Genomic DNA, 13490 nt, shown 5'->3' on the forward strand with positions numbered 1-13490 from the left:
GAAGGGAAAAGATCCTAGACTTAAGCAGGGGAATCAGGTAGCTTTGCCAATTTAATCATATCCACCATGACAGCCAGGGCATATTTAGCCATGTGTGTCTGATAGCTGATGGCTCTTGCTACCAGGGTGGCAGAAGTGTAAACCTTCTTTCCCAGGCGTTCCATCATCCTGCTCTCTTTATCAGAGGGCAGAAGAGAAGTGGAGGGAAGCAATTTGGAAGTTTTTTCCATGGTCACAGAAATAACTGCAGGATCTGCAGAAGGGGCCTTGTACAGAAAGGTTGCCGCCTCAGGCACCTTATAGAATCTGTCTGGATGCTTGGAGGCTGGGGGCTGAGAATCAGGCTTTTTAGACGCAGCCATGGATGTATCCAGAAATGCAGGATGTACAGGAGGCACTGCTGAAAAGTTAAGAGACTCCATTTGAAGTACTTTATATCTTTTCTGAGTCTCAGTGACTTGGCTGCTATCCCATTTAAAGAAATTTTGCATCTTAGTGATGGTCACACCAAAGGTGAGATCCTCGCCTGGTGAATCTGTGCCACTGGACGACTCCTCTGGGAAGGCATATCCCAGGGGTGAAGCCATTTGTGAGGAGTAGGTGAGGGATTCATCATCATCATCTGATAATCCTCTTCAGCTGAGGGGTCGTCAGGGACTATGCTCTTGGGGGTAGAGGCTGTAGGGGTTGGGCCTTGATTTAAGGCCAGGAAAGCATTGAGCAGGCCTTGGGTAAAGGCCTGCCAATCTGGGAGCTGTTTGATGGTTGGAGAAGACAGAGGTTGTGAAATATACTTGGTTTTCTGTTTTCTCTTCCTATGAGTTTCTGGAAAAGGTTGTGAAATACGGTGGAGGGTAGGAGGGCCTAACTTCGGTCTGCACTCCACGACCTCCAATTCTATATCTTTGTGCACAACAATTTGAGAAACCCCACGCAGTCCCTTGGAAATAATGAGCAGAGGTTCCCCCTTGGCGACCAACTTGGACGCTTGAGTTTCCCTCCAGGATGTGACCTTAGGCAAAGGAAAAGTTTCCTTGAGGCCTTCTGCCAAAGGAAGCTCTGAGGACTCTGGCTTGGACTCCGGGCCTTCACTGGCCTCGAGAGGTATGGCTGGAGTGGAGGTTGCAGCAGTCAGTTCAGGCTTTCTCTTTTTGGCCTGCTTGACTGGGGGCTCTTCTGAGGGTTCCAACATTGGATCCATACGAGTGGTTAAATGTTTAAGTCTTTGGTCCTCAAGGTACAAATTCAAAGCTGCTAAACAGCTTCTAAGATTCACAGATTCATAGATTAGTACTAAGCTAACTGCCCTTACGAGCCATTTTAAGCCTAGCCAATTATCCCTTGTGAGACTCAAACCCTGCACCTTGTGTTTGTAAGGCAAACACCTTAACCATTAGTCCACCACCCTCCCTTTGGGGACAAAGGCCTGACAAATACTACACTTGGTATGGTCGTGTCATCGGCCTAAACAGAATAGGCAGAGCTCATGCAAATCTTTTTGCAGAATTTGCCTTCCACACCTACACTTGCTCTTCCTGACAGGAAACCCAAAACAGTAGCAGGTAAAGAATAGAAAAACCCCTATGATGTACTTATCTAGAGTCCAATAAAGCAACCGGAGCTGGTAGTCACACAGGCAGCAGAAAAGTTCTGAAGTGGATGCGTGCTGATGTCCGCTTTATACCAAGACGTCCATTTACAACAGATGTCAGAGAAGAGGTGCAGGACATCGGGCAAACCCTAGCAGTAGCATTTAACTTTTGTATAACGGCCAGATGTTCGAGAGTTCACCACAGCAAACTCCCTGATGTCATGAATACAGCAACATATGAAAAGGAGGACATCTAATGTTCCACACCAGCCAAACTGGTCACACTTTTCTGGGTGGAAATACAGATGCTAAGGACCACCTAGCATCAGTCTGTTTGTAAAAACTGCTGGAATGTCTCAACCACATTAGTTAAGAATAGTAAGGAAAGGAGTACTCTTGGAATTTTCTTCCAGGAAATGGGAATACCCCCACTAAACCCAACCTGCTGTCACCTGAAGCATAAGGGATTGCAAACACAGGAACTGGTGTCATATGATGGAGGTCTGGTGGAAGTAACATCAAACAGAGAAGCTAATGTGGGAAAGTGCATGGACATTAAAGGGTTTGCCTCTGCACCCATGAAGACAATACTGATAACACCTTACACATCAAATAAAGCATTCATATTTAACACATGGGGTGACCTGAACATCCACAGGGATCTCCAAAATACAACCAGTCAGCCTTCCTCAGTAATGGGAAGGTGAAAGAAGCAGCCTCCCCAGACCAGATTACTATACCAAACTATCACTGAGGAAAATGAGATCACTCAATATGCGCTGACCTCAGATGACCAAGCATGGGAAGGAAGATGCTGACAGCCAAGGATGCAGCAACCATGGCAGCATTACTACCATTATCCTCTGTTAGTAAGCAGCGTTCTTTACCTAGACAGCCTGGCTGAATTTTCCAAGTTTGTTCATAGTTGCCGACACTGTGCTAGACACCCCCCCCCCAAAAAAAAAGACTGGAGTGGGTATGGTCTACCATAATTAATTACAGTTATCAGTCAACTTAGTCATTGGTAACTAAATAAAAGATACAAAGATCTAGAAAAAAAATTAAAGGAACAGTCAGTGAAACAAAAACTGAGCAGCAAAACTTTTGCAAACTAAATATGTATGACACTAAAAAAAAGTTGAGAGAAAATGGAAAGAATATGCACCAATACAGAGCATGCAAAGCACAGACATGCATGCCTATGCCAAGACAGTCCAAGCACAAGACTTGGACTGGTGCTAGAGGGAAGAAGGAAAACAGTTATGCACTCACCACAATATTCCGTATTCTCCATTTTCATTCTTTAGCTGATGGGGCTTGGATCCGAGTCAGCTGCTTCTACCAGATCTGATCCTAGAACTCTCAAGCTCCTCCCTTTTCCCATAATGCCCTGCCAACCTAACATGCCTCAGATCAAGTTTGCTATCCCTAGACATAAAAGGGCAACCTATTACAGAAAACACAAGAAAGAGAAGAAAAGGGAAGCTGGAGTTTAACCAATGAACAGACGTTCCTGTACAACTCTTAGATCTCCCCAGAAACAAAAATAAAGGGTTAGGTGGGTGGGGTGGGGGGTTGAGGAAGAATAAAAATGGATAACAAAGATGGAATGCTATGGTGAATACATAACTATTTGATGATGTCATCTTCATTCACTCCTCAACTGATAGGACAGCATTCCCAGCTACTGAAACCAATGGAAGGATACTCCAAGTACACTGCTGAACCAAAGGCTGCTCCATTCCCGGAAATCAAATCCAACTAGTAGTGAGCAATGAAAGTGTGGGGATTAGCCCAAGATGCAGCTGCAGAAATGTCTTCTAAAGGTGTTCGAGACCATGCCATAGAGCTTGTGGAATGAGATCTGGGAGGTTTTGATAAAGACAACTACAACTTACCACAGGCAAAGTTTATAGTCAACCATCTGGCCAATATAACTTAAGATACTGGATTGCCTGATTTGGTAGGAGAAAAACAAACAAATAATTGGTCAGACTTCCTAAAGTCTGGTTCTATGAAGGTAGAAAAAGTTGTCTATGGACATCCAATTGGTGTAACATGTACTCTCCCTTTTGTTTGAAAAATGAGGAATGAAAACTGGGAGATTAATGACTTGGTTCACATTTGATTCAGAAGCTACATTAGGTAAAAAGGATGGGTTAGTATGCAATGGCACCCTGTTTTTGTGAAACATTAGATAAGGAGGCTTTGAAGACAGAGCCTGGAGTTTAGACACTCTTCTGGCTGATGCAATGGAAAAACATTTTTATTGTGGCCAAGATAAACATTTTAAGTCAGCCTTGGCTGAAGGCTCAAAAGGAGATTGTGTTAAGGCCTGCAGCATTATATTTAAGTCCCAAGGGGGAGTAGGATCTTTTTAATGGAGGTCTAAGCAAAAAGGCTCCCTTGAGAAAGGCCTTGCATAATTTAGAAGAAGCTAATGTAGCATTATTTTTGCCTATATGGAAATTAGCAATGATGGCAGCTAGTTGAACGCAAATAGTTGAAAAGCTAAAAATTCAAGGAATGCTGGTACAGGCGCTAAAAAAGGATCCAGATCTTTGCTAATGGCAAAAAAAATCCTTTCCATTGACTCTTGTAAGTCTTTCTAGTAGAAACTTTAGAAGATAGCAAAATATGACGGACCTGGGAGGACAGCCTTGGCTATCTAGCAATCAGTGGAACTGGAGAAACCATGCTGTCAATTTGAGGCCTGTTGTGCCCTGATGAGTCATGCCTGTCAGGGAAGACAGGAGGTCTGGAGATGGATCCAGAATCCAGGGTGGATGCTGAAGATGAGGCCAGAGGAATGGAAACCAAAAGTGATAAGGCCAAAAGGAGGCAAAGATGATAACTGTGCTCTTCAACCAAACTGCTTTTTGAAGGAACTTTGGAATTAATGGTAAGGGTGGAATGGCATACAGGAGACCAAAGGGCCAATTGTGAACTAGTGCATCTCTTGGTGGCAAAGAACCTGCTGCACTTGCTGCTGAGGGGAGGGGCAAATAGATCGCAGCATGGCTGGCTCCACTGATGGAAAATTCTCTGCCACACTGATGTTGAGAGACCATTTGTGAGGCATCAGAATGGACCTTCTTAGTTTGTCAGCAATCAGACCGGATTTCCCCGGGATGTGCATTATTAGAAAGCGACTGGAAGAGATCACCCACTGCCATACTCTCATAGCTTCTCGACAAAGATGTTAAGTTCTGGTTCCCGCTTGGAAGACAGCTCTCATCTCCAGGACATTGGTGTGTGTATTGGTCTCTTTGGAGGACCATGTACCTTGGAGTGTGCTTCCCAAGTAGTGGTCCCCCCTGCCCGCGCTGGGAGATGCTTGTGGTCACTGTGGCCTGACGAAGGGAAAAAGAAAGGGATGGCCCTTCATGGAGCCAATTTAAATGGATCTACCTTAGAAGATCTTTTGCATGCTTGAGTGACCCTGACTGGTAAGGATAATGGATGAAGAAAAATGGACCACTGAGTCAACAGAGTCCACTGAAAAATTTTCATATGGAATCTGGCCAGTGGAACTAGGGTGATAGCTGCTGCTATGGAGCCAACTGCCTGTAGCTTTAATCGAGCTGGAAGAGATAAACTTGAGACTTGTTGTAACTGACTTATCCCTAGATGAGAACACAACTGGAGCAAGTAGCCACTTACCTGTAGTAGTCAATGCCTGGTTGGGGTACTGAGGAGCTGGTCATATAGATACAGAAACACCTGGAATCTCAGCAGTCTCAAGTGAGCTGCTACCACTGCCGTGCATTTGAACACCCTGGGGTATGTGGTGAGGCCAAAGGGCAGTGTTCTTAACTGGTAGTAGCTGGCTCCCAGCTGGAAGCATAAACATCTCCTGAAGTGCCTATTCATTTTGATGTGATAGCACGTATCTTGAAGATCTACTGAGTGCATCCAATCAAAGTTTTACAACAGAAGCAAAATGGACTGAACTGTGACCACCCGAAACTTTGTATACTGAACAAACTGACTTAAATTGCGGAGATCCAGAAACTGGTTTCCAGTCCTCTGTCTTTTCTGGCACCAAGAATCATCTTTAAGAAGTTCGGGACCCTCTTTGGTCTGAGGGGAATTCTTAGATGACTTTGTCCAGCAGAGTTTTTAATTCTAGGGAAGCTATTTCCCTCTTGACTTAGTGGAACATCAGGGTTTTCTTCACAACTTTGGGGGGGGGGGTGTGCAAGGGAAAATGGTACAGTATAACCTCTGGATATAATCCTCTGCATCATCCAATAATCCTTTGTGATAGTTAGCCAGGTTCTCTGGTGCAGGGAAAACCCACCTCAACTGCCTCCAAAAAGGGACAACTGGGCCTGAGAAAATCTCAAACCCTGGTTCTGTGGACTCTCTGCCGTGAAGACATCTTCCATTCAAGTTCCTCCCTCTGCCCCTGAAGGAAATAGCTTCACGTGAATTCTGGAAAGGACACGGATTTCTTAAACCACATTTTTCTACCACCTCAATGATTCCTAAAAAAGGGCCTTTGCAGGGTAGAAAAACATACTCCCACAGTACACAGGCTCCTTTCTCTCTTGTTCACATCTACAGAGCGTGTCTTTAACCTTTGGGCCAAAGAGAAATCAGTCAAAAGGTGCAATGCTGAACCAAGACTGAAACAGTTCTGCAAAATGACAGAAGTGCACACAGGCATGTCTCCTGATAGCTATGCCTGAACCTGCCGCCCGTGAGGCACCTTTCGCTGCATGGAAGATCAATCTCAGATGCATTTCAGATGGATTGAAGGATAACCAGTTGTGAAGACATTCAGTTTTCACCCTCAGAAGACCTGGACCCAGAGAAAGAGATGTGGTAAATTCCTTGATCAAATTTATTTGCAGTCTTGTAAAAGTGACAAGTAAGTCAACGACCTAAGGGCCAAGGTCACTGACGCACATACACACTTCCCAAATCTGTCCAGAGTGATGGATCAGACATTTTAAAAATTTGAACAGGAGGCTTTGTTGAAAGAACCCAAGTCGAAGCTGAGGACCTATCTGCAGACCTTTTCTGGGACTCCTGCTCTTTAGACAGAGTAGCAGATTTCACTTCCTCTGACTTTTGAGGGGGTTTGAGTCCCAGCCACTAAACAGGAAGATGTACAGTGTAAGAGACCCCACAGAACTAATTTGTTCCTCCGATCTGTCAATGCCCTAGAATTAAACCCTGAACAGATCACAGTGTCAACATCAAGATGTGCTGGACCAAGGCAATACACAGGTTCCCTGTGGGCATCGGAATTTGTAAGCTTGTTCCACTAGTAAAAATTACCTGCAAAGCTATTAGAAAATACGTACTTTTAATTTCTTATTATTTTTAATAAAGAAGGGAGAGAAGTGAGAAACTACCAACAATGGTAGACAGAGAACTCTAAGAGTAGAAAGAGGTATGCCAGAGAAGAACGGGGATATGAAAAATTATTTGACAGTTAACTAAATACCATAAAATATGAGAGGGAGGAAGAATAAAGTCCCTAGTACAAAGCCGACTAACTCGTACTCGAAAATTCCAAGAACCCTCAAATACTCAAGAGCCAGGAATCTGCAGGATACCTAACAGCAGCAAGTGAGGTCGGAAGTATATTACGTTGGAGGGGAGTTCTAGGATCTGCCGACCTGGTAGAAGTGGTGGTCTCAGATCCAAGTCTCTGATCCGAACACATCAGTTGAGGAATGAATAAAAATGACATCAGATCCATTGTTCCCGTGGTTTCAGAATAGAAGCTGGCACTAGTTAGTAGTGCATAACCCAAACACTCTGATTTATTGTTAGTAACCTTCCCTCAAAAGGATACTTTTTAAAGAGGAATATTTTACCTAATGTGTTTGGTGTGCGTGTGTGTGTGTGTGTGTGTGTGTGTGTGTGTGTGTGTGTGTTGGGGGATGGGTAGACAGATGTTAAACATAAGGGTATACAGCATCTTTTTTTATTAAGAGAAATTCCTTAATGTTGAGGACCTTGGTAAGAATTATTACCTTAAAGTGAGCTTTGGTAATTTTAAGAGTGATCATTCTTACTTTGTACCTTATTCTTGAAATCTGTCAGTTCATTCACCCACTCAAGAGTCATGTGGAACAGGAGGTCAAATGTGTACCCAAGAACCTGTGAGGTGCTTTGAAAGAAAACAATGAAGTGAAAGATCCCAAGTTCCTCTTTCAGTCTGTCCATTTAATTCATGTCAAAAGACAATAAATATTTTATCCTATAGATTCTGAGCTTAAACCAAGCCTCTGAAGGTGACTATCTTTCTGAATAAAAGGCTAGCCTCATAATCATTACATTTGAAAAGTGGGTGAATCACTGCGACACCAGTCTGATCCAAGGACCGCAGATCTCTGCTTCCAACAATAGATACATTTACAACTTTTTCAACAATGTTGCTCAAATCCTTTTTAATGGAGCTGGGTCTTTTTCCGTATGATGAAGTTAAAGGAGAGAGACTTTAGTGGGCGTAGTGCAGCCAAGCAAATCCTTAAGTATCAGCTGATAATGGAGATAACAGTGGGAGACCTGTGCTAGAAGGGGGGAGAGAGAGAGAGAGTGTGTGTGTGTGTGTGTGTGTGTGTGTGTGTGTGTGTGTAATGTCTTTGTTAGAGACTTTCAGAGATGACATGTGGCACACCAACAAAAGGTGGAGGACAGCCTTCATACAGGTGAAGGGCACCTACCTCTCAAAAGGTACGGGCTAAGGAAATGCAGTACCTTGTCTTCCACAACAGCATCACATATGGTCCTTTGTCATCTATATAGTGCAGTCTCACTGAAAATTCTGCAAAAATGCACAACTTGCTAATAAGACACAACACCAAACAGAACACTCAACAGTCATGCTTGGTTATATGAACACAAGTACCAGTTAGTGAAAAAACAAAAGTGGTTCTGGAAGCTCTGTTTAGTGATGGAAATAGGTGGCAAAATATGCATTAATTTTTGAAAGAACTTACTTGAAAGGAGAAAAGTTAGACACCATCAGATTAAAACAGCAGTGGAAAGAAATGAAAGTGGAGGGGGCTTTTCACTTATTCATTGGTAACAGGTAATGAATACATGTAGAAGGAAAATTCCTTGAAAGAACTCATCAAAACAAGCCTCAACACAATGGCAGAGATGCTTAAAGAATTAAGCATTGCAGACAGTGCCTCACAGGAACCAGTACGGTTACTAAAGATAGACTATAAACCAAATTAAGCCCGCATAGAAGGTAAATTTAAGATGATGTACAAAACTATCTTTGAGGATATCAGAGCAGACTTTTGCAATGAAACTAACACCAGGTGCACATGCAGTGTACTGACGTTTTCAAAGTCTTTCCTTCCTCATTATGCAGAAATGGAAAAAATGAATAGCACACAACAAATGCACTAACCACTCCACAATTATGACAAAATACCTGAATCAGATGAGTATCAAGAAGCTGGGAGCCCCCCAAACCAGACGCCTGATTTAGAGGTGGTTCATACAGGATGGGGATGTGCTGAGTGTTGGACGTCTGCTGAAAGGCAAGGCCCGACTGTGCTTTGGCCAGATCAGTAGCTTGCACTGCTGAAAAATTGTGCAGAGCTGTACTGGACAGAAGCATGGGTGAAGCCTGGGATAAACTGCTCTGCATGAACGCCTGCTGGGACCTATATACATACAAAAAAAAAAAAAAAGTTAGTTACAATGGTATTTAACTCCACTACTGCATTCATACTAAGAGACAGAAGCTAGCATGCAGAGCTGACAGCACAATCACTGCTCGTATCCTATTTTATGGAATTGTTCCATCAACAGTTGTGGACACAATGGTAAAGAACAGTTGTGTAAAATCTTACCATAACCATAGATGCCCTTCTCTTCCATGTTGCAGTATTCTTGGTGTGGGATTTTCTTCCTCAGGCGACCTGTACGTCGGCTCCTATACAAAAGCTTCAGCTTGGCTGTTGTAGTTGCGTGGGACGTCACACGTAGGGCCATAAACCAGGGACCTTAAGTGTGATGTCTGCAAGCACAGACCTCGGAACTTTAGGCCCAGCAGGAGGAGTAGCCAGTGATATCAGTCATAGGGTCAAGGAGCCATTATGTGGTTACATAGGACTCAGGATAGGGTGTAAACCCCAAGAGACCTGAGGATGTGAGTGAGAGAGAGAGAAAAGGATAAGGGGGGGGGGTTGGTGGGTGGGAACTAATACTGCAACATGGAAGAGAAGGCCATCTATGGTTATGGTAAGACTTTACACAACTGTTGTATGACCTTCTATTCCTATGTTGCAGTATTCTTGGTGCAGGAGAGTACCCCAGCTTAGGTGGAAGGGAGGGTGGAGGTAGAAGAGGCTGATTCCAAACTGCTCGTGCTCTGGAGACACTGTCTAACTTATAGTGTTTGGTGTAAGTATGAATGGTAGACCATGTAGCTGCTTCCAGTATGGAAGCGGTGTCCAAGCCTTTTAAAAAGGCTTTGGAGGCTGCCACTGCCCTGGTGGAGTGAGCTTTGACTCCCTGTGGGAGCTTTTTGCTGTGGTGTGAGTAACAGAGGCAAATGGCTTTCTTAATCCAACATGCGATGGTTTGTTTGGAGTGGCCCTGGGTGGAAGGAAACAGAGTTGATTGGATTTTCTAATGGGTTTTGTTTTCTCATGGTAAAATCTTAGTTGTCTGCGTACATCCAGGGAGTAGAGTATTCTCTCACCATCATTGGTAGGAGAAGGGTAGAAGGTGGGAAGATGAATACATTGGTTTAAGGACAGATCGTGGACCACCTTTGGCATGAAGGAAAGGTTAGTTCTTATGTTACCCTGTTCTTGTGGAAGGTAGTGTATGGGGGGGCAGGCCATTAGGGCCTGTAATTCAGATACCCTTCTAGCTGAAGTTATGGCCACTAGCACGACTGTCTTCTATCTGCACATTTCCAGAGTAGCTGCACTAGCAGGTTCAAATGGAGACTGGGTTAGTTTTTCCAGAATTAAGTTAAGGTCCCAGGGTGGTGGGATGGGCTTTTTTGGTGGTCTAATGTGTAAGATCCCTTTTAAGAACAGTTTCACGTCGAGCCTGGCTAACAGGTGAGGATCTAGTGGCAGGCAGGCTGAGATTGCTGAAAAATGAACTTTAAATGAAGAGTAAGAGTGTCCAACCATTTACTAGCTAATACACACAGGTTCATAGGTAGGTACTAGGCTATCTGCCCAAGGGCATTTATAAACCTAGCCAGAGTGTGTCAGCTTTTGCCGCCCCATTGATTAACTGATCATCTGTCAAGCAGAGCCAATGAAGTGATCCCAGGGGTGTATTTTTTTTTTTATTACCCATCCACTCGTCAAGGTTTCTTCTGAAGAGCGTTAATGAGGGGCTCTGCTGATGTAATCTGGAATTTTGTTCCAAAGCATAGGGGAGTCTCTGACAGGAATCTATCCCTCCAGCATGTTCTATTTATTGTTGTGGCAAGGTTTAGCTCACTAGAGTGCGTGGCTTGCAGTGACTTGGATTTCTTTAGGTGGAGCATGTCCATCAATTCTGAGTTGGACATGGCTTTGTAAGTCAGGCATGAGTAAGCGATATGCCATTGAGTACAACCAGAGTTTTTTCAGTCGGGCTGCATATGACATGTTTGAGGCCAGTAATCCTCTTGGTGAGGTACTTTTGTGTCTTTCCAGCTGTTGGAAGAGTATTGTGAGGTACATCCCAAATGGGGCATTGTACTCTATGATAGGTCCAATGAGTGACGAGTAGAGGGGCACTATAACCTCTATTTCTAGATGCAAACCCTTTAGTAAATAGATGGGCCACATAGAAGGATTTCCTAACTACTTTTGCAATATGATTTTCAAAGGAGAGATTACTACCTGGGTCCCCAGATCTCTTATTACCTCTTCTATATTAAGGGGGGTGCCACCTATGTGGTAATTTGTGGGTGTTTTGTTTTTCCCAAACGGGATGACTATGCATTTTTTTGGCATTTAGCTTGAGGCCATGACTTTGACACCAGGTGTCCTTCCCAGTAAGGCCCTTCTGGAGGAAGTCCGTGTCAGTCGGAGAGTCAATTAAGGCTCCCAGTTTGCAGTCATCGGCGAACTTGGTTAGCCATAGTCCTCCTGCGTTTGCCTGTACTTCTGAGAACTATATGCCGAACAGTAGGGGTCCCAGGACCGAGCCTTACGGGACACCACTTGTGACTGGTTTAGAGTTGGACCCGGAGCCCGTTATTCTTACCGTGTAAGTTCTGTCTGTAAGCCAGTTGGTAACCCATCTCGTGACGTAGGGGTTTACGTTCAGGCTGGTGAGTTTTTCTGCAATACCAGAGTGGGGAATGGTGTCAAAAGCCTTGGCGAGGTCAAGGTAGACTGTGTGAACCACCTTTCCCTCATCTATGGCCTTAGTGACTGTCTCGAAGAAGTCAACCAAGTTTAGTAGGCATGATCTGCCCTTAACAAAGCCGAACTGGGTCAGGTTAAGTGTTTGGAGGTTCCCAATGTCTTTGTTAATGAGTTCCATGATGATGCGCTCCATAGACTTGCAGACCAGGCTAGTCAGGCGTATGGGGCGATAGTTACCAGGGTCAGTTGTGGCCCCTCCTTTGTGGAGAGGAATAACCGTTGCTGTGCGCCATTCTGTGGGCATGTAGCCTGTGGAGAGGCTGAGGTTGAACAGCGTGTTTAAGTGTGTGGGGGGGGGGGGGTTAGTTCGTTCTGTAGTTCATGCAAGACGCAGCCTGGGACATCATCTGGTCCCATTGACGCTGTGTGTTTGGCTTTTGAAAGGGCTGCTTTCGTCTGTGATTTTTTGGGACACTACACTTTTCTGGTATTGTTGTGGGCTCATTTGGAGGTGAGAGAGGGGTGAAGTTTGAACTGAATCTATCTGCCAAGATGTTGGGAATATCAGTAGGCTCAGTATATTTTGTGCTATTTTGCTCTAGTTCAGTGCATATCTGTGAGTTGCCACTTAGATTTTTAACATAGCTAAAGAAGGCTTTGCAGTTATCTTTTGAATCCTTGGCTATTTTTCTTTTGAAGTTAGCCTTAGATGACTTCATGAGGGACCTTAATTTCTTACTGATACTGATCAGGGATGTCTTTCCTTCTTGGGACTGAGAGGAAGAATAAAGGCGGAATGCCAAGAGTTTAGTGACATACGATTCCTTTATGGATCTATTAATTAGGATACTAACTGGGGCAGCTATAACATCAGCAGCAGACTTGAGAAAGGAAGAGGGGATGTCATCAGGTGCATTGGAGCAGGGTTTAAAGTTTGGATAGAAGTCTTTTTATGTAGTTAGTGGAGACATGTTTAAGTTCAAACATAGGGGGGACATTACTTTGGGACTTAGATGAGGTAGAATGCAGGAGAGATGGGTTGTTGGGAAAAGTTTTCGTTAGGTCAGATATTGACTCTACAAAGAAAAAGTTGAATAGTGAGGCTAATTCGAGGTCAGATTTACTTGGGTCCGGACAGGGGTTATTTTTGGAGCCTGGGTTGAGGAGTGAGTTTATGAGTTTGAAAAAAGCCTAGGGTTTTGGGGATGGTTGGACTGGAGCTTAGTGTAGTCGGATTTTTTTGTCTTTGAAGATTTTTTTTTTTGTAAAGTTATGGAGCTGTATATATTGGAGAAGGGTTTCGCAAAGTTTATTCTTTTGGTAAAGCTTCCAGGATTTCTCTCTGATGCATAACTTGTTTTGTTTCGTTGGTTAGCCAAGGGGCAGTTACAGTTTTTATTCTTTTATTCCTTGGTGGAGCTAGGGAATTTAGAGTGTCTATGAAAGTAGAATTAAAGTGGTCTATGGCTTTATTGAGTGGAAGGGTTTTTAGAATGATTCAATTCGTTTGAGATAGTTAGAGAAGGTTTTGCGGTCAAATGTACTAAGGTTGTGGGTCTGAATATATTCATGTTGGAGTGGATGGGAGGTGG

The 13490-nt window shown here is 43.8% G+C and overlaps 1 protein-coding gene across 1 annotated transcript in view; it reads right to left on the bottom strand.

The window, feature by feature from the left end:
• The window catches only part of PRRC2C (proline rich coiled-coil 2C), a 2776386-nt gene that overhangs the window by 106204 nt on the left and 2656692 nt on the right, over window positions 1-13490 (bottom strand). Inside the window, exon 30 of the mRNA XM_044086759.1 lies at window positions 9000-9234. Coding sequence (XP_043942694.1) covers window positions 9000-9234 — 235 coding nt within the window. The remainder of the gene's footprint in view (window positions 1-8999; window positions 9235-13490) is intronic.

This window comes from Protopterus annectens, chromosome 10.part0 (assembly GCF_019279795.1).
Source record: "Protopterus annectens isolate FY-2018-M chromosome 10.part0, PAN1.0, whole genome shotgun sequence".
NCBI classification, from domain to species: Eukaryota; Metazoa; Chordata; order Ceratodontiformes; family Protopteridae; genus Protopterus; species Protopterus annectens.